Source organism: Onychomys torridus, chromosome 9 (genome assembly GCF_903995425.1).
Source record: "Onychomys torridus chromosome 9, mOncTor1.1, whole genome shotgun sequence".
In the NCBI taxonomy this organism is placed as follows: Eukaryota; Metazoa; Chordata; class Mammalia; order Rodentia; family Cricetidae; genus Onychomys; species Onychomys torridus.
This window is the reverse complement of record NC_050451.1, coordinates 110,457,946-110,484,043: the sequence shown is the minus strand read 5'-3', so window position 1 is coordinate 110,484,043 and position 26,098 is coordinate 110,457,946. Positions and strand designations below refer to the sequence as shown.

At 47.9% G+C, this 26,098-nt stretch overlaps 1 protein-coding gene across 1 annotated transcript; it reads right to left on the bottom strand.

Annotated features, from left to right (window-relative positions):
• Positions 1-18,496: 18,496 nt before the first annotated feature.
• Positions 18,497-23,450, bottom strand: Zic2 (Zic family member 2). Its single transcript, XM_036199841.1, has 3 exons — positions 22,027-23,450; positions 20,096-20,259; positions 18,497-19,913 (listed from the first exon to the last, which is right to left on the bottom strand). The coding sequence occupies exons 1-3, from the start codon at positions 23,096-23,098 to the stop codon at positions 19,566-19,568; spliced, it is 1,584 nt and encodes a 527-aa protein (XP_036055734.1). The 5' UTR covers positions 23,099-23,450; the 3' UTR covers positions 18,497-19,565.
• Positions 23,451-26,098: the final 2,648 nt, after the last annotated feature.

Sequence of the window (26,098 nt, the reverse complement as noted above, 5' to 3'; positions counted from 1 at the left end):
ACAAAGTGATCCTCTGGGAATGAATTTTGAGAGTTCACAGCCCCTCCTCATTTCAAGGTTGATCTTTCTGTTTTGAGTTTGTAGTTGAAGGCTTCCTGCTCTGGCTCCCTGCGGCCAGGCCTTCCCCACTACTATGGACTCTGCCCCTCTGGAATTATAAGCCAAAATTAACTCTCCCTTAAGTAACCTTAAATATGGTATTTTATCACAGCAACAAATGTAACTGATACAGCTTGAAAAATCACAAATCCACATAGGAATATTTTCTGATCTTGAACCTAGAAAAATAGAATATACATGAGAACAGACTAAATGATATAATTAAATGTGTGTTTAATTACTGAATAGAGGGTTATCTGCATAATATCAAAGTACTGCTAAATAGATTAGTCAAAAATACAAAGAGGAAAATATCCTTTCATGTAGAATTCAAGTCACACAAAAATGAACCAAGTTTATCTTGGAACAGTTTTAAGCAGTAAACTTGAAATATATTTTCAAGTATTCAAGAAATTCTTTCTTTCTTAACTACTGTCTACATTTTCCTATTCCTTGTTTTCTTTCTAAAGTTCTTGATATTTTAGGAATCTTAGCTCTTTGTAATTTGAGTTCCCCATATTCTTCCCACATAATCACTTGCCTTTTAATGTTACTTCTGGTATTTATTGTCATGATAAAGTTCTTATTTTTATTGATTTTTCCCTTAAATCTTAAAGTTTCCATTGTATATGTTGTGCATGTTTCAAGATGGCTTTTTAAGGTGGCTTGTTGGAGTATATCAATAATTCAATATGACCAATTACTAATCACAAGCACTATCTTCAAGGCCTTGTGTAGCAGGAATTTTGTTTAATCTCTTCTGCATGTAGAGGTACTTCAAATGGAGGGAAAAAATCCAACATCAGAAATATACAGAAAACGACACAAGAAAATTTTTTAGAAATCAACACAATTTTCAGAAATGTGATTAAAGCTATATGTATATGTGGTGGTATTGTGTTCCCCAAAATATTGTGCACTCTAATAAACTTATCTGGGGTCAGAGAACAGAACAGCCACAATATTAAACATAGAGAATAGGCAGTGGTAGCACATGCCTTTAGTCCTAGCATTCCAGAGGCAGAGATCTGCATAGATCTTTGTGAGTTCAAGGCCACACTGGAAACAGCCAAGCACGGTGACTCGCAATGCCTTTAATCCCAGGAAATGATGGCTGAAAGCAGAAAGGTATATAAGACATGAGGACCAGAAACTAGAGCTGGTTAAACTTTTAGGCTTTTGAATAGCAGTTCAGCTGAGATCAATTTGATGAGGACTCAGAAGCTTCCAGTCTGAGGAAACAGGATCAGCTGAGGAATTAGCAAGGTGAGGTGGCTATGGCTTGTTCTGCTTCTCTGATCTTCCAGCATTCACGCCAATACCTGGCTCCAGGTTTGTTTTTATTAATAAGACCTTTTAAGATTCATGCAACATGTATATTCATTACCTTGCAATGGTTCAAAATAATCCACCAAGTTGCTGAGAAAGTCATTATAAAATAATACTGCAAGAGTAATTTTTCACCCCAACTCTGTGTGCACATGGAAGCCAGAAATCAACCTCTAGAGTAGTCTTCAGGAAGCTCCTTTTCTGAGACTGGGTGTTTCCCTGGGAACTGGGGCTTGCCAATTAAGCTAGACTGGCTGGTCAAGAAGCCTCAGAGAGCTACCTGTCACCACTTCCCCAGTGCTGAGATTAAAAATGTATGACACCCCAGTGTATCAGTCTAATGGGTGAGAAATAGCGGTTTTTGTTTTTTGTTTGGTTTTGGGTTTTGGTTTTGTTGTTGTTTTGTTTGGGTTTTTTTTTTGTTGTTGTTAGTTAGTTTGATTGATTGATTGTTTGGTTGGTTGGTTTTTGTTTTCTCAAGACAGGGTTTTTCTGTGTAGTCCTGGCTGTCCTGGAACTAGATTTGTAGACTAGGCTGGCCTCGAACTCATGAGATCTGCCTGCCTCAGCCTCCCAAGTGCTGGGATTAAAGGTATGCACCACTACCACCTGGCCAAGGAAATAGTGTTTCTGAGAGCTGGAGAATTGGCTCAGTGGCTAATAGCATTTTACTACTCTTACAGAAGACTCAAGTTCAATTCCTAGCACCCACATCAGGTGGCTCACAACCACCTATAACTCCAGTTCCAGAAGTCCCAATGACCTTTGGCCTCCACAGGCACCAAGTAGACACACAGTTTACATAAATACACGCAGGCAAAAAGCCCATACATATAAAATAAGGATAGATAAAATTGTAAAAAGAAAGAAATAGGGTTAATGAGATGGCTCGGCAAGTAAAGACACTTTCTGTCAAGCCTATGACCCAATTTCAGTTCCCAGGATTACCAACTCCTGCGAGCTGTCCTTTAATCCCAGCTCTCAGGAGACAGGAGCAGGTGGATCTCTGTGAGTTCAAGGCCAGCCTGGTCTATATAGCAAGTTGCAGGGCAGCCAGGGCTATGTGGTAAGACCCTGTCTCAAAACAAGCAAACAAGCAAAAAAGTGAAAAACTAATCAGAAATTAGACTCCATGACTTAGTTTCCATGATGCGGTGGAACTTTTCAATGTCATAACTAATTTGATGTCAGTCACCCATGTTCTGCAAGCAAGTCAATAAACTCATTAGTCTCACCAAGTTGGACCAGGAGCTCTCACACCAGCAGGGTGTGACTAAAAGAGCCACGGTGGCTTCTCCTTATGGCCTAGAAACTGTCAAACCCGGGAAGCCAACTCAAGTGCAAGGACCCCAGGACCCCAAGACCCCACTCCCGCATTATGTGGGCCTGGCCAAGCAGTTGGACTCAACCCATTAAACCCATCAGAGGTAAGGAGCCCCATAGAAACAACCCAGGAAAACAAGGAGGACGGGTCAAAGAAAATGACTGGATTATAGAACGCAGGCTAAACCAGTACCTCCCATCCAGGCTGCTATGCCTAACATTCCTCTTTAAGGAAACAAATGGCAGGGTATGGTGATGCATGCCTGTAAGCCCAGCACGTAAGAGGCAAAGGCAGGAAGCTACATATGAGTTCGAGGCTGAGCTGGTCTACATAGAAAGTTCCAGGCTAGCCAAAGCTACTTAGAGATCCTATCTTAAAAAAAAAAAAAAAAAAAAAATCCAACTGCTGAAGACATTGCATGCTTTGGCTGCGGAGCATGAAGAAATAAAGCTATGGCTGAACTGAGAGTACTCCCTCTCTGATGGCTAACTTTTATAAGTGCTGGCATGTGATATGCAAGCTGCCAGGACAGAATCGCCCCCACAGTCCTACTCAGCTGCGGACCCTTTGTGCTACACTACACAAGTATGAACCATTTTGTGTGCTACTAACAACTTATTAATTGGATTTGATGCCCACTCCATGGGGGAGGCAGGTGGAATTCGCACTTGGTACTATAAGCCAAGACAAAGATCTGTGACTGGGGAGGTAATAGACCCGAGTGGGAAAGCAACTGCTGTTGTTTTGTTGAATGGTATGGTGGGCCTGTCCAACACTGCTCCTGAACATCTGTACTCACACCTATAGAGAACCACTACTGTTGGCCTTGGTTGTGGGAAAACTTGTCACAAAGGACAGTAGGTGCCAGTGGAGACACTCATAACTGATAGAACTGCTTAGAACAAGTGACAGCTGAGGTAACATGACTGCCCAGTGCTCCCAGGCTCTGGGGACATTGTGGGGACAGAACGGGAGAGCTAAAGGGAGTAGACTGCTGCGTGGCAGTTTTTTCTCTGGACATAACGTGATGCTATCTTAGACTTTGCACTGGAAGCTGTTGTAACTACAGAAGACCAGTGCAGTGGTAGCCAGGTATTCAGTACAGATAAGGAAACGATTAGCACTCTCTAGTAGATGGAGAAAAGGAGGGTCAGGAGACCCTAACCTGAGATTCTGACTATTGTTCCTCTGCCTTCTCCCTCAGCTGCATGTGATCTGGAGAGATGCTAGCGCATATAAAAAGTGAAAGGGTAATTAAAAGTGGGGCTCCTTTTTGCCATTTCAGTGAGGTTGCCATCTGTCTTAGTTACTGTTCTATTATTGTGAAGAGACACCACGACCAAGGTATCTCTTATGAAAGAAAGTATTTGCCAGGCAGTGGTGGTGCACCCCTTTAATCCCAACACCCAGAGGCAGAGGCAGATGGATCTCTGAGTTTGACACCAGAACAGCAGAGCTACACAGAGAAAACTGCCTTGAAAAATTAGAGAGAGAGAGAGAGAGAGAGAGAGAGAGAGAGAGAGAGAGAGCGAGCAGTTAATCAGGGGCTTGCTTACATTTTCAGAGGGTTTAGTCCATTTTCATCATGATGAGAAGCAGACAGGCACAGTGCTGGTATGGTAGCTGAGAGCTTTATATCCTCATCTGTAAGCAACAAGCAGAGAGAGTGAGCCAGTGGGCCTAGCAGGGGTTTTGAAACCTCAAAGACCACCCGAAATGACACACCTCCTCCAACAAGGCCACACTTTTTAATCCTTCCCATACAGTTCACCAACTGGGGATGAAACATGAAAATATATGAGCCTATGGGGCCAATTTAGACTTTATAGGTGGGGCACATCTGTAACCCCAGTTTTCCTAAACTGAGATAGGATGAGGAGACAAGACAATGGCCTGCAAGCTCCTAGGCCATCTAACCTGGAGTACAGCTTCTCCTAGGAAGGCCCAAACAAGAGCTTGTTTAAATCACCACAGCATCCATGATGGGTGGGACTTTGTAGTGACCCATGCTTCTGTAAGTAACCACCCATTTGTGCTTACAAGGCTAACAGACTCACTAGTCTCAACAAGCTGGACTTCAGCAAATTTATACTTTAGTCTGTGGTTGGTACCCACCACAGGTAAAAGGGCTCTTGTTTGAATCTTCCCAGGAAAAGCTGGACTCCAGGTTAGATGGCCTAGGAGCTTGCAGGCTATACTCATGTCCTCATATCCCATCCCAATTTAGGAATGCTGGGATTACAGATGTGCCCCACCTATAAAGTCTAAGCTGTTTCTGTAACTGGAGTCCATAGATACCTGAACAAATCTGTAAGGATAAGAAGACAATCCCCTGAACTGTACTCACCTGAAAGACTCAAAGCCTCTACAGAATATCTTAAGCAAAGAGATCAAGTACTATATAATCTACAAAGGGCCTTGATGCTTAGAGCAGAGGAATAACTATAAATGTATCTAAGATCCTGATTCTAGGAATTCTCTCTAGTTCAAACTATTTTGAGTTCAAATCTGTGTTCCAAAAAGAAAGAGCATTTTAACTTTAAAAACAAAAAACAAACAAAAAAAAAACAAAAAAAAAAAAAAAAAACACTTTATATCAAAGCTAGAGACTATACACCAATTTGGAATCTTCTGATAGACTATATGGCAGATAAGTACTATGAACCCTGCAAAACCTTGGCATCTTCATAATGCCAACACAGTCATAACCAGCTGTATTCAGAAAAAGCAGCCACACAGAAGAGATGTCTGAGAGTATAAGAACATCCCTCTCACACTTTCGATAGTGCACACAGATCGAAACAATAGGGCAATGCAAAACCTGCAGAGGGAATAAAAGATGGAGAAGAGCAGGACACAGGAGGTAGCACACACCTGTGCCTCAACACTTGGAAGGTGGCAGCAAAGGGTCAGGAATTCAAGGACAGTCTGCATAGCAAGTTCCAGGCCAGCTTCGGCTAAGTGGCCCTATCTCAAAATCAAAATTGAAAGCTGAAGATAAGATTTAAAATGTAATGTACTATTTTACTATCTGGTATTTGCTACTGAAAATACCAAAGATATCTATTGCATGCCCTAGAGATGTTCTGAGACTTACCAGCATTAGGCATGACATGTTGGCAAACAGGCCTAATTTACCAAAATGGTCAACAAAATCGAGACTGTTGGAAAATGACTACTTAGAAAAGTGAGTTGTTCCTCACATTGGTAGGCACATTTTGCTAACGTATTATGTTGAACATAATTATACTCAGTCTATGAAGTTCTTAAAATCAAAACATTGACTCTATGAGAACTCTCAGTTATTTTTAATAACTGAAATTTTCTACATTTCCCTTTGATGTAAGTATTTTAAAACAGACAGAAATAGAGCACCCACAGAAATCTTTCTCAGAATAACAAGCAATACGAAAAGTGTCACACCAAAACCAAAGCTCAGAATGAGACTAGTTCCCTTCTCTGAGAGAAAGGAGACAACACACCAAAGTTTAGGCTACTCTCCACACAATACGTACTTCCAGTTTAAGATAATGCTCAGTCCTTATCTTCGGTCTCAAAAGGCCAGGGAACACTTTTTAAAGTTTTTCTAGGGAAGAGAATGAACACAAAATTTTAAGTGGTTTGGTAGTCCAGATCCAAAACGAAAGCCTACACTTTATCTTTCTTACTGTCTTTTCGGCCAGAAGCAGCATTCATCCTAATATCCTAGGAAGGAGAGGAAAAGGTCTCAGCAGTGACACCACCAGCAGCAAACATTTGAAGGAAAAGGACATAAAGAAGGAAACACTTCTTTTTAAGAACTCCACATTACTGAGTCTGGACCCTATATTCATATACACTGTGTAGACACTTGATCCCCCTTTATGGGCTGGATAAAGGCTCCTCTGAGGCATTTCTAATTAGGGATGACTTCAAGGAGGTAAGGGGGGTGGGGGAGCCTCGGGTAGGTGCCCCAATCTCAAGGCAGTCTCCATACTGCAATCCCACAGCCAAAAATTACCTTACAGTTAAGTGTAGGTAAGCCGGGTACTTCAGGTACCAGTTAAATTTCCTCCTCCTCTTTATGAATTCGTATTATTTTTAAAACACTTGACACACGTTTAAACACTTACACGGCTCCTCGGTTTCAGCAAACAGTGCATGTTCAGCTGAGAGGGGAAAAAGCATGTAATGAGAAAGTTAACAAGGGCTGATATTTTTTTACAACATTCTTTAAAAACTGAAAAACCTCTTTAAACACCAGGAATAGCTTAAATAATTCACTCTGGGCCTGGGGGGGGCCATGTGGACAGTCCCCTCTCTGGTCCGATTCTGCCAGTGTTCTCCTGGGTTTCAACCAGGACAGTGATCCTAACAAGCCCAGGCCTCCCCCAGGGCTGGTGCTTCCTTCTCCCGGGTCTTCAAGGCACACCACAGAGGGCTGGAAGTGGCTTGTCCCACACGGAGCTTGGGCCCACTGGCTGTTGCAAAAGATGGAAGGGCGACCCTTTGGACTTGTGGTGACCCCGGAAGTGAGCCTAAGCATCCCCGGGGGCCTCATTTCCGGAACCGCGACTGTGGAAAGAGAACCAAGCCTGCCCAGCCTGTGGCCTGATATAGGGTGGCTGGGTAGGTTACCCTGGCCCACCGCCCCAACCGTGGCCATTGTTTTTCGTGGGGAGTTGATGGGAGTTGCTTTCTCTCGGGTCCGTTACATCCCCTGGGGTCCCGCAGCGGCGAAGAGCGGCAGTGTGAGGGAAGAGCGCGCGGTGCCCTCCTGGCGAGGCAGGGCGGCCCGGCCTCCGCGGGCCGCTGGAAGGCTCGCACCTGCCCCACCCACCTCCAGCCAAACCGCAGCCTGGGCGCGCCCCGACCCTCGCTGCGCGGCTCAGGTGCGCCGAACCCAGACCAGAACCTTTCGGTCCTCGAATGCCCCTGGCCGTGGACAGGCTAGGGCCCTCCACCGAGCCGGGCTCTCCGCCCCAGGCTCCTGTGCTCCCAAGAAGGGCGTGTGGAGGAGGACTCCGACCTGCTTCACTTCCAGAGTTGAAAGCCCGGAAGCCGTCGGTTAGCACAGAGAAGCAGTCGGCCACCCGCTACCCGCCGCTGATGAAAATAATTGTTCTCCAACGCACTGTCCTGCGCCCAGGGGCGCACGTGCGCGCACGCGAGCGCACACACACACACACACACACACACACACACACACACACACACACACGCCTCTCTAGCTGCCCAACCTTAGTATTCTGAGCATGCAGTTTTCAACAACTTGCTTGACACAATAACAAAGACATGTAAATGCCAGGACGCAGACTTCACTTTTTAACCTGCTGAGAGGAGCCACTTTCAAAGCTTCCCTGCCGCGAATAAACTGACAAAAAATATGGGGTGCGCTTATAAATTAAACACCTTACCCTCAAAGCAACGTTCGTTAATCAGGTTTCTAAAGCAATAGCCATCTCTGTCTTTTTCTATTCACCCAAATAATGTCCCAAGAAGGAACCCCCTTCACACAAGAGAGAGCTGGGGGAAAAATGAATTATACCCATTGCTAGTAAAACTCATCTTAAATCAATAGAACACCACTTGAACTTGAGTTTCCATTGTTTCACTGGACCATCAATGTTTTTAATTAAACAGAGCTACCCTTTCTGCTAAAACATTACATAAAAGGGTTAGGTTTCTACTTTTGTTGAGGCAGCTGGCGTTTGTTGGCTGTTGTGTTTGAGCAACAGACTGTTCAATAGAAGCGAGAAATAGCTCAACGCGCTCTTAATAGACCTGTTTCGACAATGTACCTTGAAAAGGAATACATTGTGTTATTGTGTTAGTTTGCTACAAACCTATTAGAAGAAAAATGGCATCCATCAGGTCTAACAAAACGCATTTGTATTATACGCACTTATCTGCTTCAAATACTCTTCTTGGCACAATGTCTAGGACTCAACTAGATCATCAAGAGCTAGACAGAAGAACACGTACCAGTTAGGTAATGATACACAAACTAAAAATAATACTAAAGGAAAGTTTAGGCCGGGAGGAATCGCGACTTTTTGTTTTTTATGAAAATGCAAGTAGCCCTGCTTTCCTTGAAAATACATTACAAACTTGACAGTTTCTTTGACCAAAAAAGCCCCAAATTTTAAAAGATTTGTGTCATGCGAATATTGGTCCAGATCCCACAGTTGGAACAAATCTGATCCACTTTCGATAACAATTTCTTTCGGAGAAGGACCCAGGGCAGAAATACAGCATTTTAAAAGCTGAATTAAACAGCACAAAGATCCGGGTTCTTTAGGGAAATGTGTGAAACAAGGAAATCGAAAGCAAGGGTTCCAGTAGAGAGGTCGGGGAGCAGCGCTGCCTGGCAGCGGGAAAGGAAGCACTGAATGGGAAATGCTCTCTTAAAAATGAGTTTAAAACTTGTTTTTACAGCATTTTTAATACAGAGTGAGACTTGAAGCACAGAAATGGGTGGCATTCCTGCTATGAGACAGAGCTACAGCCTCTTATACTTCAAATCCTAAGGGGGAAAAAAAGAGGCAAATGATGAGGCTAATTTCGCTCTGAAATTGCTCAGTAAAAAAGACAGCCAAAGTGGCATCTGCCAGTGATGAGCAAGCATCCCTTGCTTCTGCAGAAAGCCACTCGATGTGGTTTCCAACCCGCGTACCCAATATTCGGTTTTTAGGTGCAAGATTGTAGAGAACACAAGAGAATGATAGATTGTTAGTGAGCTTGATTATACAAAAAAGAAAACTGACATAAATTACAATATCATCCTCTATATAGTCTATATTAAAAATAGATGAGGTAATATTTTGTCCAACAATATATTTCATTTGTTATATTTCTGAATTAATAAATTATTGCATGAGGATTTAAAACTTTTGCTACTTTTATAAAAAATAGCTGTTAGAATCTTCCAAAAGGTAATCTGAAGTCATATGGTTGATGTAACTGCTCTCTTAATTTGAAACATTTTCTCAAGAAAGGAGTGTGTGTGTGTGTGTGTGTGTGTGTGTGTGTGTGTGTGTGTTGCATGGTAGCTGAAATATATTTAATACTTTAAGACTTTTTACTGACATCTCCTCTGTATCCAAATCTAGTTTTTTTGCTGTTGTTGTTTTGTTTTGTTTTGCTTTTCTTTTTTTCTTTTTTTTTTTTCTTTGTTGTTGTTGTTGTTGGGCGGAAGGTCAAGACAGGATTTTTCTGTGTAACAGCCCTGACTGTCCCAGAGCTTACTTTGTAGGCCAGGCTGGCTTTGAATTCACAGAGATCTGCCTGCCTCTGCCTCCTGAGTGCTGGGATTAAAGGCGAGTGCAATCACCACCCGACCAAATCTAATTTTAAAAGCAATTTTATTTGGATTTCAAAAATGGAAATGAAATATGAAACCCCAAATTGCATATCATAAAATTAGTTTCTCAAGTGTATAAGTTTGACAAAAGAGTAGATGCTTTCAGGTAAGAATTACACACACACACACACACACACACACACACATCAAATGTGAGAGGACTTTTTTTTTGAGTCTGTAATTTACAACTTTAAAAATATTTTTGGGGGCCTGAAGTGAAGGGTTTTGTTGTTGTTGTTGTTGTGAGGGAATGAGTGCATATTCAATATATTTTAATTTGAAGAGATTGTTCAAATAAGCAAATATTTACTAAACAGAACATTTGAAAACTCAGCAAAGGAAGAACCCTGTCTTAAAGGTATACTATAATCTGATTCTGTGTTATGTTTAATCTTAAAAATCTTCAACTCTCCACACTTGAAAAGAACCTTAGGTAGGATATGAACACTAAGTATTTCTACTTACTTCTCTACAGTTTAAAAACAAAACAAAACAAAAAATATGCATTATAATTTGTCTCCAGTTAAAGAATAAAAAGAACAAATAAACAGATTTTTCTATTAACTTTTCCATTTTTCCTAGAAGTGAGTTTTTTAATTATCAGTTTATTATTACTGATATCTGAAAAGTTTCTAGCCAAAAAAATATTGGAAAACTTTATTGCCATTCATCCTAAGCAGCATCTAATTTGAAAGATTTTGGAAAATGTATTTTCAAAACATTTACATATCTTGGTCTGCCTCCAGTGAGTAAATGAATGTCATTTCAAATTTCCTTTTTGGTTTCTTCTGCCTTTCAGCTTAGAGGTAAGGGAAGCAAGAGAGATCAATATGTTTTAAGCATTTCTGCCACACAGGATTACTTCAATGCCATTCTCTGCTACTGTGTTTGAAAAACGGGTGGCCAAGCCCACTGCCGGCACAGCCTGACATTCAGCCGCATCCACCCCTGGGCACAGTCTTCAGAGGGAAAAGATTCAGCTTCCAAACTTGATTAAAAACAGCCTAACAATTTCTGCACCGTTAAAAAAGTGTGTGGTTGAAGAAGCCCAGTAAATTGCTCCAGAGAGGAGGTGGCTGAGGTCTGAGCCTGTTTCACTGGGGAATATACAGGAGCTTAAAGATTAGATAGAGAGAGAGAGCTACAGGGGAGCTGTTGTGTCCATCAAAACCTGCAGGTAAAACTCACTTTGTGGGATTTGAATGCTGAGAAAGAGTGATCCCCTCTTGTAATTTGTCACCATAGTTTGAAAGGAAAGGAAACATACAACCTCAGAGACCTACAGAGATATGTGGAAATTGGGGGCTTGTTTTTGAGTCACTGAGAGACCTTTTGTTTTCCATTTGGCAAATATTTCAAAATATACTTCTCCCCTTAAAGTTGTGTAATGGAAGATACAATTAAAAGGAAAGACTAAGAAGGAAAGGAACTAGGAATGAGGCATATGTAGGCTGGTGAATAAAACAGAGGTTTGTCAGCATCTTCTTAATAATATATTGTTATTTTCTGGCTTGTGATTTTAAAAAATAATAATAAAGCCTAAAGACATCCAAACCAGAATCCAATCATGAACAAAAGTGGGAGGCTTTCTGGCATGCTCCAATAATAAAAAACAAAAATTCTGTCTTTCTGTGACTGTGCTTCAATTCAAAATCTGATTCCAGATACTGGTGCAATTTGTTACTTTTTTGTGTGGGCTCAAGAGAAGGAAAATATGATACATTTGGGGGGTTTTACAGTAGGGCTGTGTTTAGTTTTAATTTTCCTGTATTTTAAAATAAACACTTTGACCAAAGAATGTTTGATCTTTGCAAGAAGGAAGTATACATTGTGAAGGAATGTGCAGCGGTTGGGTATGAAAATGGAGTTGTGACTCACAGCTGCAGGCAGAAGAAAGAAAAAAAAAAAAGGCGTCTTAGTGTCAGCCAGAGGTGTTCAGTCTAATAATTCAAGCTGTAAACTGTATCCCCTAAAATTACCTACATAATAAATCACTGTGAGAAGAAAAAAAAAAAGTTTGGACTGAAAAGTGTAAGTGAAATAAAATCCTCGGGGACCATGATGCTGGGATGTATTGCAAATGATATGAAATACAGATTCATTTTTCCAAAACTTTAAGAATTAGGAGTATGCTGAAAATTATTCTAGCACAGTTGTTTTTTTCCTAGTATAGGTTTCAACACACTTTTATATAGCCTGTCCCAGAAATGGGTTTGCATATTTTTTTTTACCATCCTAATGACACAGTCAAACTGTTTTATGAGATTCCTCATCTATTAATACAATTTGGAAGGATTGGAGTGGTTAAAATGGCTTTATGTTTTAAAAAAGACAGTTACGACTAAATTATCATATACATATCAAGAACATCGGAGGAGGCAGACGTCCCTCTGAAATTCCCCTAGGCTCCTGTGTTGCTTACAGGTACCAAAGAAAATACTAAATTCATGTGAGCTGGTGAGTTAGCCTAGACTCAGTGCTCCGTAGGGAAACTCCGGCACTGCGGTTGGTGGGGCCGGTGCCAAAGCCCACAGTTTTGAGAAATGAGACCATGTGGGGGGATCGAAACGCACCGGTTCGGAGTAGGGGCTCTCGGAAGAAGCTAGGTGCTCAGAGAAAAGATGTCAAGGGGAAGTTTAAGGACAAGGACGAACGAAGTCTTCGAAACAAAAAGGCTGAGGAAGTTAGGAAGCAGGCTCACCAAAACCACATTGAAACAATTTATTTTATAGGATCCCCTACATTTCCAGAATTAGTGAGCAGAGCCACGCTGAGAACACGGACTGTTCTTGGCGACTCTTGTGGCTCCTAGGGACACTGGGAGGCGAAAAAGCAAAGTTGACACAGGTCTTTCGCCTGAGCATTTCACACGAAACTGTAAGGAAAGAAGGGAGTACACAAACGAAGGCTGACTCCAGAGAAGTTTGCAATAAAGATTAACTGGAAAAAGGAAGTCCACGGCGATTAAAACCTCTACCCTGGCTCATTAGTATTCATGACCGAATGTCCAGCTCTTCTGTTTATCTTTCTCCCAGGATCAATATCCTAGCAGCGTGGGCCAGGGAGGAGCCCGAGTCCGGCCCTGCGTGAGCTTGACCTTTCGCGCCCTCCCTACAGGTCAGAGCATCCTCAGAACCGCCAGCCAGCTCCGCACCGCGCTCATTAAATCCCCCATTCACAGGCGTGCGGAGAGTGGCGGGGGCTGGAGAGGCCAGCAGACTAGGAAAGTGGGGGCTGGGAAGAGTGGACACACCGAACCAGCCGACTCCAGTTTCGGGAAACCACACTAACCGCTGTGGGCCCAGTGGGCCCAGGGGACAAAACAAAGCAAAAAATTCAGTGCGGTGTGCACCAGTGCTTCTGCGGCAAGACTCTCGGCTCTGGGGCAGGGGTTTTGCTTGCACCGCAGCAGGTTTTGGTTTTCGTAGGAAATGCTGCCGCCAAAGGGAAGTCAGTGTCCACTTGGAGTTGTACGGGGTCAGGAGTATTCCAGGCCCCTGCCGGCCTTGGAGAAGCAGCTCGGAGAGACAACTGGAGAAGCCGCGATTTCGATGGTTCTCTCTGATGTTCTTATGTTCTTTTCACCCCCACCTGCCTCCTTCCCTAGCGACACTGCTCTATTCCGCTGCCCAAGGTCGCTGACTGAGCCTCTGGGAAAATGAAAACCTGAGGGTAGGGGGAAGAAGAGATCGAAGCAACGGTTACGAGGCGGGGTACTTAGCACTCCACTCCAGAAATGACAGAAGGACCACTGCCCCCTCCCAACACACACACACACACACACACACACACACACACACACACACACACGGGGGGGGGGGGGGGACACAGACAGACAGAGACAGAGAGCAGGTGGGCACAATCTGCCCCATCCCCGTATTTGGGGATGGAAACCTAGGGATGCCAACTGCAGTAGTCTCCCACCCTACCCTACCCACCACCGTCCCCATCTCTAGACTCAAGACACAAGATATGGGCCTCACCTCTAAGGCCAGGCAGTGAACCCTCCAAAGCTACACTAGGTGAGTGCAGAGCAGGCCTGGCCCCCACTGAGGAGGACAGAAAGTGGTGAGGGGAATGTGAATAGCCACTTGCTGGTCCTTTGCCACCCACTCGCGCATCCCAGCTTCAACTTCTTCCCACCCGTGGGTGAGCTGGTGGTGGAGAGATTCGGAAACCACAGGAGGTGAGCATATGTGAGTGGACGATGTGGACTGGCATGGGAGTGCCTGGCAGAGTGAGTAAAGGAACTCCAGCAACCCCTGCCTGACGGCTGTGCCAACCAGGTGGGGCTGGAGGGACGCTGGACCCCAACAGGGCGACAGGGAGAAGGGAGGAGAGGCCAGGTGTTACCTCTTCAACGTTAAGCTCCTCTGCCCTGAAAAAGAAGGAAAGAAAGAAAGAGAGAGAGAGAGAGAGAGAGAGAGAGAGAGAGAGAGGAAGGAAGGAAGGAAGGAAGGAAGGAAGGAAGGAAGGAAGGAAGGAAGGAAGGAAGGAAGGAAGAAAGGAAGGAAGGAAGGAAGAGGGAAAAGGGGGGAGGGAGGGGCTGCACAGTGACCCCAGTGCCCGAAGTTATCATCTTGTCCTTGTAGGGGCAGGGCAGCACGGTCCCTGGTGAGTATCCTGGCCCGGACTTCCCCTACCAAGGGTTTCCGCAGTGGCCATTCAGGGGCTAGGGTCTTTCTGTCCCTGGTCGCCCTCCCCACCCCCCATCGCCACTCCGCCTTGACCCTGAACTCAGACACTGGGCTACCCTAGTCAGCTTTACAGGTGGCCTCATTTGTTAGAAGCTACTCCTATCTTCCTGGCTGGCTTTATTGCCTCAGGGACCCAGCGGGATGGGGCTTGAGATTTTCTGATACTTGACTACTCTATCTAGTCTAGAAAGATCTAGATTCTCTCTCTCTCTCTCCCTCTCTCTCTCTCTCTCTCTCTCTCTCTCACACACACACACACACACACACACACACACACACAAACCCCAGCAACAATAAGTTGTGACAGGAGGTTCTGGGGAGAGAGGAGGAAAGACACTTCTATCGTCTTGGTTTTGAGCTGCCAGTTAAAAATAGAAACTTCATTTTGGCCTTGCTGCTGGGGTAGCATAGCACTTGGAGCTGCAAACTTCTAGGGTATCAGACCATAATCAACCCTCAAGTATTTATTGAACTCCTACTTTGGATCCTGAGAGGAGCTTTCTACGCACATGCTTATTTCAACATTTTTTTTTTAATTAAAAGCCCATCCATAGTTCAACCAATTCTTGGTGAGTTGTTATTCTGAGGCCTTTATTTCTTAACCTTTGGAAGTGAACCTACTGCCCCTTGAATTATTTCTGTGACATAATTTGGGAGAGAGAAGGATCTGAGTCTCGAGTGTATACTTGGTAAATCTCGGCATGTCTGTAGGTTCCTGTGCTCACCAGAACATACTGGGACACACTTCCCCCTAGTCCTACCAACCCGCCTAGGCCTTCCCAGCCGAACACAGCGATGCTGGCGAACAGCACAGAGCCTGGAGAAACCCGAGCCCCCGGTCCAGCCTGTGATCTGCCCTTGATCTCAGGGTTTTGTACGGAAGAAAAAAAACCACTTGAGACTGAAAACATCCGTCTGAAAAAGAGACAAAGGGGATAGGGGGTGGGGTGGAGGAAGGGCGAAGGTGCCGGCCGTGAGGAGAGGAAAGGGGCCCCGGGGAAGCTAGGGATGGTGTACTGGTACTGGTGGAGTCCCGTGGTGTTCGGACTCTGGAAGCCTCCCCTGGCCCTTACCGCTAGAACTCACGGGGCCTCTAGGCTGGGAATAACCTCCTCCCCGCCGGGGACTTCGGAGGACATCACTCAACTGGGAGAAACTGATACCCAAGCCCGTTATCCTTGTGACCATTAATAATGCAGCGAGGATCACGATAATTAATAATAATAATGATGGGCCTCCCGAGGGAGCTCCAGCTGCCTCTGGATAAAGGGAATCTCGTGGTGAGAGGGGACTTATTCGATGTGGAGGGAGTTGAACGAGAAGGAGCGGGCTTCGGCTCGTTGAAGTTCAAGTTGACGGCCGTGGCAGGCAGAGACCAGTCTTCCCGACGCGGCCGCAGAGATCACAGCGCAGCTCTGGGGGCCTGAGGGAGGCTAGGACCCGCTCCAGCTAGGAGGCCCTGAAGTCAAGGCAAGTGCGGATTAGCATTCAGGTCCTTTTAGAATTGGTGTGAGGGGAGAGTGGGAGGCCTACCGCACCTCCACTCACACGCCCCCATCCCAACCCCATCACTCCCAGGCTCTCGGGCCCAGGTGCCAGACTGCTGTACCCTTTAAGTAGAGCGATTCTGGCTTCTTCGGCACTCTTTACACGCATGCTACGTCCCTCTTTCTCTTTCGACTCCGGAAATTTGAGGGAAACTGGGCCAAGCCGTCGGGTTGACGACTCCTTTGGACAAAGCCTGGAGGCGAGAGGCACAAGACAAGGGGCTAGAGGCCATTTTGCTAGGAAGCCTTTCCTAGGGGTTCCATCTCTTCTAGGGTGGACTAGAAAAGCACTTTCTGGCGATGATCTTCCTAGCCTAGCCCCTACACGTTGTATTTTCTACTGAAAATTAGCAACAGCGCCCCAGACTTAAAACAAGTTCTCCCATAGCTTTGGAAAACAATTGCACTATCTTGGCTCTGTGAGAGCATTCATTTTGCTCCCAACTTCCTGAAAACAAGAAAAGCTCAAGGCCTTAGGTTGGTGCTAAAGTTGCCCCTCGAGTCTTTTTTGTTTGTTTGTTTTAAGATTTGGGGTAGCTCAAAACTATTATTTTCCACCACCACCATCCCCATGAAAAGGTTGGAAATAGGACCATTCCCTTCTTGCCCACGAAATGAATATTTAATCTGAATCCTCACTCTCCTAGGGGTGAGGGCTCCACAAAACCCTAAACGATTTTTCTCACAGCTTATAATTGTTCAATGAACTCTCCCAAGGCCCAGTAACATATGCCAATTATTTTAATAATTTTGCCTAATATTATTAGGGGTTATAAATTTGACTTTAATAGGGGTTTGATTGCTTCAGAAGTTGGCGCTCAGGCAGCTCTAGGGCCGCTGGGGAAGGCGAGCGAGCCTGGCACTTGTCACTCTGAGTATCACAAGCAGGCGCGCGCGCGCGCACACACACACACACACACACACACGTCAGGCTGGATGGAGTGTGCTCAGCTGGCCCCTGAACAGGTAGTGTGGCCTGTGGGAGGTCAGCGTTGTCCTGTTCCCAAATGCCCCTCGGGGCTGTCAAGCCTGACCCGGTAGCTCAGCCCAGAGCAAGGAGAATGGCGGAAGGCATTGCAATCTCCTGCGCCATTTGCAGTGACTCAGCTAGCCCTAGGCGTCCCTAGCCCATCCGTGAACTGTTGGGACCTCAGCTACCACCCGGATCTTCTCCCTGGGGGCCCGGGGGGGGGGGGGGCAGCTCTCCATCGCTTAGGGCCTCTCAGAGGTACAAGGAAACCCAGTGGGAGGGAGAGGTCTTGAAGGTTCAGGAATTGAAAAATAATCTCCCCCATCTGTACCCTTTTATTACTAAAATTATTTTTGTTTTCTTTCTTTACAGCATCTTGCTTGAAAACTCACACCAGCTCCTGTGGGGGCAGAGAGCACGATGGTCCAGAAAACACTACTTCACCTGGCAATATCAGCCTTTATATTTTCCCTGTTTTATCTTGCTGCGTTGTTACAAAGCTGCTCTTTCCTTTGAGACCGCATAGTGGATGCTTCCCTATCTATGGTAGCACACACACAAATTAAACATATTTCATGTATTACTTTCTCCTGAACACAATTATTATTGCAGGGCTGCTTAAGATAAACAGCATTTATTTATTGAGCAAGCTCTGCTTAAAATATCAAGGAAAAAAAAAAGTCGTGGTGGAAAGGAACCCCTTTAAACTATAATCACTGGGCCAAGTTCAAAAACAAAGTACTCAGCTCAGTTTTAAATGTGCAATTAAAAATAACTGTACCTCAGCTTTTCAGAGGGAGGGAGAGAGAAGGGGGCAGGGTAGGGAAGGAAAACAAAGAATAAGGAAATGTTTAGTGCTTTTAAAGCCAGCCCAAATAGCTGAAAGAAAGGCATTCCCTTAGATAATGGAGCCATTAGACACTCTCAAGGTTCCTGCCGCCATTCCTCACAGGGGCTTTCCAAAAATTTAATTCATTCTCAGCCACCAATCAAAGGGATGTAGAAAATAATTTTGAGACTTTCTGCCAAAGGGGCAGTTTGGCCCATTCTCCACGCATAAATAGACCTTCCTCCAAAGAATGCAAGGTGGTACTCCCCCACACCCCCAATCCATGCACATGCCATGCCTCAAGCTGCCTCCTTCCCATTCTCTTCAATAACTTTGCTAAGAAAAAGAAAGTATGTTCATGCATTTTCAACACATTTTATTATATTTCTGTATGCATTACTCTCAAAACATCACAAGAAATGATCAAACCACTTAAACCTTCAAATAAAAAATCTGAAACAGTTTATGCCCACAATTGTACATATTTATAGTTAAGAAACATTCTTTATAAATATTGTTTCCTCTGTAGCAAGTTAATACCATAATTTAATTACAAATGGATAAATATGGCAACGGATATTTACAGAAGGGTGTTATTACGGAAAAAGCTAAGGGCACAACGTTTACTCCCACCCCCACCCCCCATCTTTCAGACAACAACTAACAAATCAAACTCGCAAAAGCACTGAAACATCACATGTAAACCCAGCTAACAGAAAAATACATTCACAAGCGTTGGTGGTGGTGGTGATGTGTGCTATGAGTTGGTGTTGAAGAAACAGAAGGGAGACTTTGGCACGGCTCATTTTTTCCAGTCTATAGTTGCATGAAGTTTACAATCAAGTTGCCTCATTAAAAGGAACACAATATTTAATACCACAATACAAAATAAACCATTTTCTTCCACATTACTTAAAAAAGAAACCGGGTAAACTAATAGGAAAAGAAAAGGCCCATCACTTGGGGAAGGGGGTGGGAAGAAAGGCGGGAAGGAAAGCAATCTGGAGTTTACAAATGGACAAACTTCTATCCACCAATAAGCCATTAAAGTCACCATGGAAAAGGAAGGAGCCCGCTATGGCTATGTACAGTTGGTCAAAGGTCTGGGAAGCATGTGCGAAGGACAGTGGGCTGGGGCTTGCTAGGGAAGTTTGGCTCGATATTTTTGTGGAGTTTACTTTCTTAAAATTTTTATTTTATTTTATGTTTTCAGTTTCAGAGACACACAGAGAGATTTTGCTTTTCATGCCTTGTTTTAAAAAAAAAAAAAAAAAAAAAACTTTTAAAAATCCTTCTGCTGGTAAAATCCTTTTCATCACCATAAAAATCAGATTCATGATTTTAACAACATGATCCTAAGGTGCCCTCGGTGGGTTTGGGAGGGCTGTGGTGGAGGGGATAACAGGGAACGGAGAAAGGCCTGGCCCCTCACACGTACCATTCATTGAAGTTGGAGGAGAGGCCGCTATGGCCTCCGGCTGTCCCGCTGCCCCCTCCAGAGCTGCCGCCGCCCCCGCCGCCCGCCCCGCCGCCCCCGCCGCTGCCGGTGGCCGAGCCGCCTCCCGAGCCGCTGCTGCCAGAGCCCGCGCCTCGGTGCACTGCGGACACCGCGGCTGCCGCCGCCGCAGCTGCCGCCGCCGCCGCCGCCGCCGGGGACAGGTTGGAGCTGCTTTGCGGCTCTGCGCTGGGGGACACCAACCCCGGGGGCGTGGATGACTCGTAGCCAGAGCTGGCAGCCGGGGAGGACTCGGAGCCCTGAGGGGAGGACTCATGGACCTGCAAGACAAAAGCCGGGAGCGGGGACCAGAGGGGACTGGGTGTGAGTGCAGCTGCTGTGAGGCCGGGTCCCTGAGCCAGGAGCATCCCAGGAGTGTCCCTCGGGCCCTGGGTACCCTCCCAGGCCCGCCGGGAGCTGGTGCTCGAGGTCGGCCTAGCCCTCCCGGCTACCGCGGTGGTACCTTCATGTGCTTCCGCAACGAGCTAGGGTGCGTGTAGGACTTGTCGCACATCTTGCAGAGATAGGGCTTATCTGAGGTGTGGACATGCATGTGCTTCTTCCTGTCGCTGCTGTTGGCGAAGCGCCGGTCACAGCCCTCGAACTCACACTGGAAAGGTTTCTCCCCTGTGGACAGCAAACAGGGCGCTTGCTTACGGACACCCAGGACCCCAAAGTCCTCACCAAGGCTGCCAGGGTACAGAGTAAAGGGCAGAGGGACGAGAGAGGGCTGAGTCTCTGAAACAGATTGGATCCCCCTAAGTAGAATCAACTAACAGATTCCATCATTTATTTCGTAATTTACTTCCCTTCACAAATTCCAACTAATTTTGGGGCGCTCCTGGCCCTGTTCGCCTTTCCACAGAGCTTTTTGGATCCCCAACTCCCTAACAAGTTGGTCTAGCCATCGAGAAGCTGTTATTTTGACAAAATATTTGGGGCATTATCAAAATCACACAGGCGGCTGGGCTGCTGTCGCTTTCTCTTTGGGGCCAGTAGGCAATCACATTTGGAGATGCTGTGCGTCGTTTGGAGACTGGGCTGTAGAGAGACTGAGCCAGTATTTTTCATCCAAAATTCTGCAAATTGAGTTAACCATAATTCTAGTATAAATGCTTCTCTCTCTCTCTCTCTCTCTCTCTCTCTCTCTCTCTCTCTCTCTCTCTCATGGGGAGAGGGATTTAAACATTAGTGATAAAGTAGCCTTTTAATGATTACAGCTCCTAGTACAAGTTGAGGGGTTGGGGGTTGGAGTCAGGAAAACCTTTCAAAATCTCCATGTTTAATTTGCTGGCGGTTCCTGCATCCTGTTGCCAGGATTCCAAATGCTTGGAGCCATTTAGAGGTGTGAGAACTCAAACGTCGTTCCACTTGGAAAGGGGACCAGTTAACATTAAATTCCATTAGCACCTAAACTGTTTTTTAAAAGACAACCGCTCAGACACAGGGCATTTCATGCAAATAAAATTCTCAAATTTTAAACCTTGTTAAAAGCTTGTCTCGCACCTCGGCTCCCTCCCTTCCCAAAAGAGAACAATAGGCCTCTGGCTCATCCCCACTTCGGAGTAAATATTGACGAGGGAAGTTGCTAAAACATTTGGCTTTCTTTTAGGAAATCGTCCTTTGCGATTTTGGCTGAGACCTGGTCCTAGATGAATAATCTATGAGACGGGAGGCGCGTTCTTTTGCGTCTCTCTTCTCACGCTATCGCCCTGCGGGGCGGTACTGCCTGGGGCTCTTGCTGGCCCCGGCGAGGGTCGAAGTTGGGAAACCCTCTGGTGCCCGTTAGAGAATTTCACAAACTGCTGACAAACCACCGCCAGTCCCCTGCGACCCACCCCGAGATGGGCTTTAAAAACACTTTTTAAGTGAGAACCGCTTTACAGCTTCGGCTCACACCAGATCCATTTAATGGGAAACAGTCCCGAGAAGGGCGTTTGGACCCCAAGTAAAAGAAATGGGAAAACAGAAGCCTCTGAAAAACGGATAACCCACTCAGGGCAGAAAAGCTCATTCAGACAAGATGACAAAATCCTTGCTAGGCTTGTTTCCCGGACATCTAGTTAGAGCAGAATTGTTTTATTTTGTGCGCTCTATTTAGAATGGAAATAATTCACCAGGGCTTCACTCCAAGTATATATTTGGTAAATAAAGTTCAATTTCCACACATGGAAAAATCTCAGCCCAATAATACTCTACCATCCTCCAAAAAAAAAAACAAGCCGCTGCCCTGCACTTTTCCAGGTCTCTGGCTGGTGATTAGCCCCCAGAGCTCGTGAACACACACACACACACACACACACACACACACACACACACACACACGCGCGCGCGCGCGCTCAGCCTGTGCGTTTCTCTTCGAGGTGCGTCTTCCCACTCCGGACCCACGATTACCTGTGTGGGTCCTTTTGTGGATCTTGAGGTTCTCGGAGCGCGCGAAGACCTTGCCGCAACCCGGGAAAGGACAGGGAAAGGGTTTCTCGCCGGTGTGCACACGGATGTGGTTGACCAGTTTGTATTTGGCCTTGAAGGGCTTGCCCTCGCGTGGACACTCCTCCCAGAAGCAGACGTGGTTGCTCTGCTCCGGGCCGCCGACGTGCTCCACGGAGACGTGGGTCACCAGCTCATGCATGGTGCTGAAAGTTTTGTTGCAGCTTTTCTTGGGATTGCTTAGCTGCTCGGGATCAATCCACTTGCAGATGAGCTCCTGCTTGATGCACTGCTGCCGCATGTAGCGGAAAAAGGCACCAGGGTGGTGGTGATGGTGGTGGTGGTGGGCTGCGGCCGCTGCCATGTTCATCCCCATGTTCATATTCATTGGGCCGTACTGATTGTGGAGTTGTGCCGCCGAGTATGGGTCGGTCCGCGGGCTGGCCACTTGGCGGTATTGCTCCGAGCGCCCGAACACTTCGCCCGGGAGCCCTAGGCGCATTTGCCCGTTGAGCACGTTCTGCGAGCCGTGCGGCCCGTGCTGCTCGGGCAGGCCGGGGAAGAGGAGGTGGCCCTGCGCGTCCGAGTGCGCGTGGTGTAGGCCGCCCGCGCCCGGCCCGAAGAGCCCATGCTGGCCGCCTCCCGGCGCCGAGTCCCCAAAGCCGCGGCTGCGGAACAGGAAGTCCCGAGTGGAATTAAAGGGAGGCCCGGAATAGGAGCCAACGTGCGCGGCGTGGGGCCCCAGTGCCGCGGCCGCGGCCGCAGCTGCAGCCGAGCCCGGGTATGCGCCTGGACCTTGCGACGTGAACGCAGAACTCTGACCAGGAGACAGTTCGTGCGCTCCGGGGTTGAGCTTGAAGGCGCCCATGTGCGCCGCGGCTGAGTCTACGAAGCCGTTCTGAGCCGCCGCCAGGCTCAGCTCCCGGTCCTGCATCTCGGCAGCCGCCGCCGCCGCCGCCGCGGCCGAGTGATGGTGGTGGCGCGCGAAGCTGCCCACCCCGATGGCCGGGAACTGCGGCCCCGCGTCCAGAAGCATGGCCAGCGCGCCCGGCCGACCTGTCGGCCCTGGTGAGCCCTGCCGCCTCGGTTCCCTCTCCCGATCGGCAAGGCACGTCCTCCGAACGCCCAGCTCCGTGAGCCGGCGCTGGAAACACTGGCGACTGCGGCCCTGGGAGCCGCGCTGCTAGCCGGCCGCCGCCGCCGCCGCCTGGATCTGCCTCGGGCCGCCGGGCGCGGAGCAAAGGCGCAGAGAGGAAGAGGAGGCGGCGGCGGAGGAGGCGCGGGAGGAGGTGGAGGAGGAGAAGAGTCCAAAGCCAGGAGCAGAACCAAAGTGTATTAAAGGAGCTGCGGCGGGGGCGGGCGGGCAGGGCAGGGGAGGGCGGGCGGGAGGAGGGAGCGGAGGGAGGTGTGGGGAGCAGAGGAGAGGGGGGCCGCCGGAGGGCGAGCGCTGCGCCGCGGCCCCCACCCCTGCGCGCCCCCGCGCGCGCACGCACGCACTCACTCTCTCGCTAGCTGCCTTGCACTGCTGGCGGACCCCGAGCCTAGCTGCGATTAGCAGCGCCTGCCGAATGAAGTCTCCGCAGCCGCGGGGCCACGGTGCCCCAGGGCAGCGGCTGTGCGCCGGCAGGCAAGCAAGCAGAAGACTGCGGCGAGCTTCGCCAGTCCCAGAGCTTAGCGCACCCGCGGCTCCACCTGATCTCGGCGGGGGCGCTGGGCAGCCCGGAGGAAGAGGCCAGGCGCCCAGTCTGCGGCGCTCTCGGGTGGCCGCTCCCTCCCCCGAGGCCTTGTCCGCGCCGCTCAGCGCTCTGCCGGTATTGTTCGGCTCCGAGGCTGCGGGGTTTAGCCCTCCTGGTCCTCCGAGCTTGGCATTGGCGTCGCCGGAGTAGTAAACTTGCAGCGGGCACGAATTCCCCCAGATGAAGGAAACCGACGCGTCGCTCCCTCTTTCTTTAAGTTGGGCCGGAGGAGGGGGCGGGGGAAGAGCAGGGGAGGGGGACTGTGGGAGGGGAGAAGGCGAGGAGGGGGAGGGGAGCAGGGTGAGGCTAGGCTGAAAAACAATAACAACAATAAAAAAGTGATCTCTGGTTCTCCTTCTTCCAGCCGATCCGCCCTGGGTGCTAGTGTCGGAGCGAGTGCTCGTACCAACAAGGACAGAGCGTTGTCCTCGGCACAAGCAAATGCCAGGAGGCCAACGCGAGTTCCTCCCTCGCGGCTGTGGCAGGCTGCCTCCTCTGTTTATTTCGGTGGGCGCTGAGGCCGCAGAAGCAGCCTTTTATTTTATTTATTTATTTTTTGTCCCCTCCTTTTCCTCTCCCCTCCCCCCGCGTACCCTAGTCTCCCGCCCGGGTATTCCTCCCTCCAGATCCAGGCCGGGCCTCCTGGTCACACCGCCCCTTTAACGATGGCTCCCGCCCACCCCTCCCTCCTGGAACGGCTATTGGCCACCGTGGCCTCGTCAATCCTGCGCCCCCGCCCTGAGCCCAGCCCTCCCCACCTTCCCTGCGCCTTGCTGAGTCTATGCGGCTGCCAGTAGCGGCCGAAAGCACCCGCGGACTGGGGCCTTCTCAGCAGCCTGCACGTCTGGCCCTGTGGCTCCCGGCTCCAGCCGGCTAATACAGAAGCCCAGCTGAGAGCGTAATATGGTCCCAGGCCTGAGAGCCCTGATGCCTTCCGCCGGATCCTGGAGCGGGATTGCACTATGCACCCGCAAACTTTGTCCCGAGGCCACCAACTCCCCAGGGGTCGTATCCACTCCCTAACGACACAGAAAAACCCGGGAACCCTAGCCCAAAGCACCCTTGGCGGTAGAGACGTGACTAACAATCGAGTCACCAGGCCAGAGTACCTGAGGGAGCGAGGAGACTTTTGGGGACAGGGACAGGTCTCTTGCCCCGTCGGCACACTCTACATTCCCCGTCCTCACCTTGACCAGTTTGCTTTGAGGCTTTGAAACACGGGTGAAGGACGGTGGACACAGATAAAGTCAAACTTAAGTCCTACTCTCCACTCCCTGGACACTAACCTAGACATCATCCCTACCCCAGGCAGTGGTCCCCACCTCCACTTGGGCGCACTTAGCTCCCTCTAACCCCCGATGCTCGCGTTCAGCTCAGATTACAAGAGTAAACCTAGGCAGCAGCCGCCCTAGAGGCAGGGGCCGGGGGTTGTTTGGAAGTCGTTTAAAGACAGTGTCACCCTCAGGGTGGATGTCCACTGACACGGCCACATTGGGCTAGGAAGTGGGATGCCCAGAAGCAAGCAAGGTTTAGGCCTTAATTTGGCTGTTGATAGATCAGGCTCAGGGCCTCGGAAAAATAAACTGTGGGGCTTAAACCTTCTTTACGGTAAATGTCACTCATTCTTCACCCAAGCGCCGCCCTCGACCCCAGGCTGGCTGACCGTTGAGGATGTCCTACGGCCCTCAGATCGCACTCAAGTGGTAACGGGAGAGGGAATTGCGGGCCCAGAGTCTAAGGACAGCCTGTGGCCAAAGTCTTTCTTCGCCTTTGGCAGGCCTGAGAACTACATTTATTTATAAATATCTCTGGGAACTGAGATAAAATTCGGACCAGAAAATAAGCACACACTTTGAAATTTTATATTGAAGTGAAATCACCAGAAACGCTGGTAGAATACTCTTGTTTAGAATTGCTGCAATAAATTGGGATCTCCTACCTGCTTAGGCAGATTCTCATACCTTAAGGGGGTCTGGCTCAACTGTTGAAGCTGGCCGCAGCCGCTTCGATAAAGGCTCCCTTCACTCCCACTGTGTTTCCGCTTCCCTGCCAAGGGGGAGGGGAGGGACAAGCAGGAGAAGAAGGCATCTTGTCTGAAATCATGAGCTTTCCTGGAAGCTGGAGGGAGGAAATAGTCCTCTTTCCATGCCATACCTCTACCTCTTCTCTCAAAGGGCAGATGCCCAACTGGCCTGCTAGACTGCAGGAGGGGGGGAGGGGGAAGGGGAAGGGAGGGGAACTAAGCAGAAAGGCTTATTTTATTTTAATTTTTTAAAAAAAGCCTGCCCAGTATAATCTTT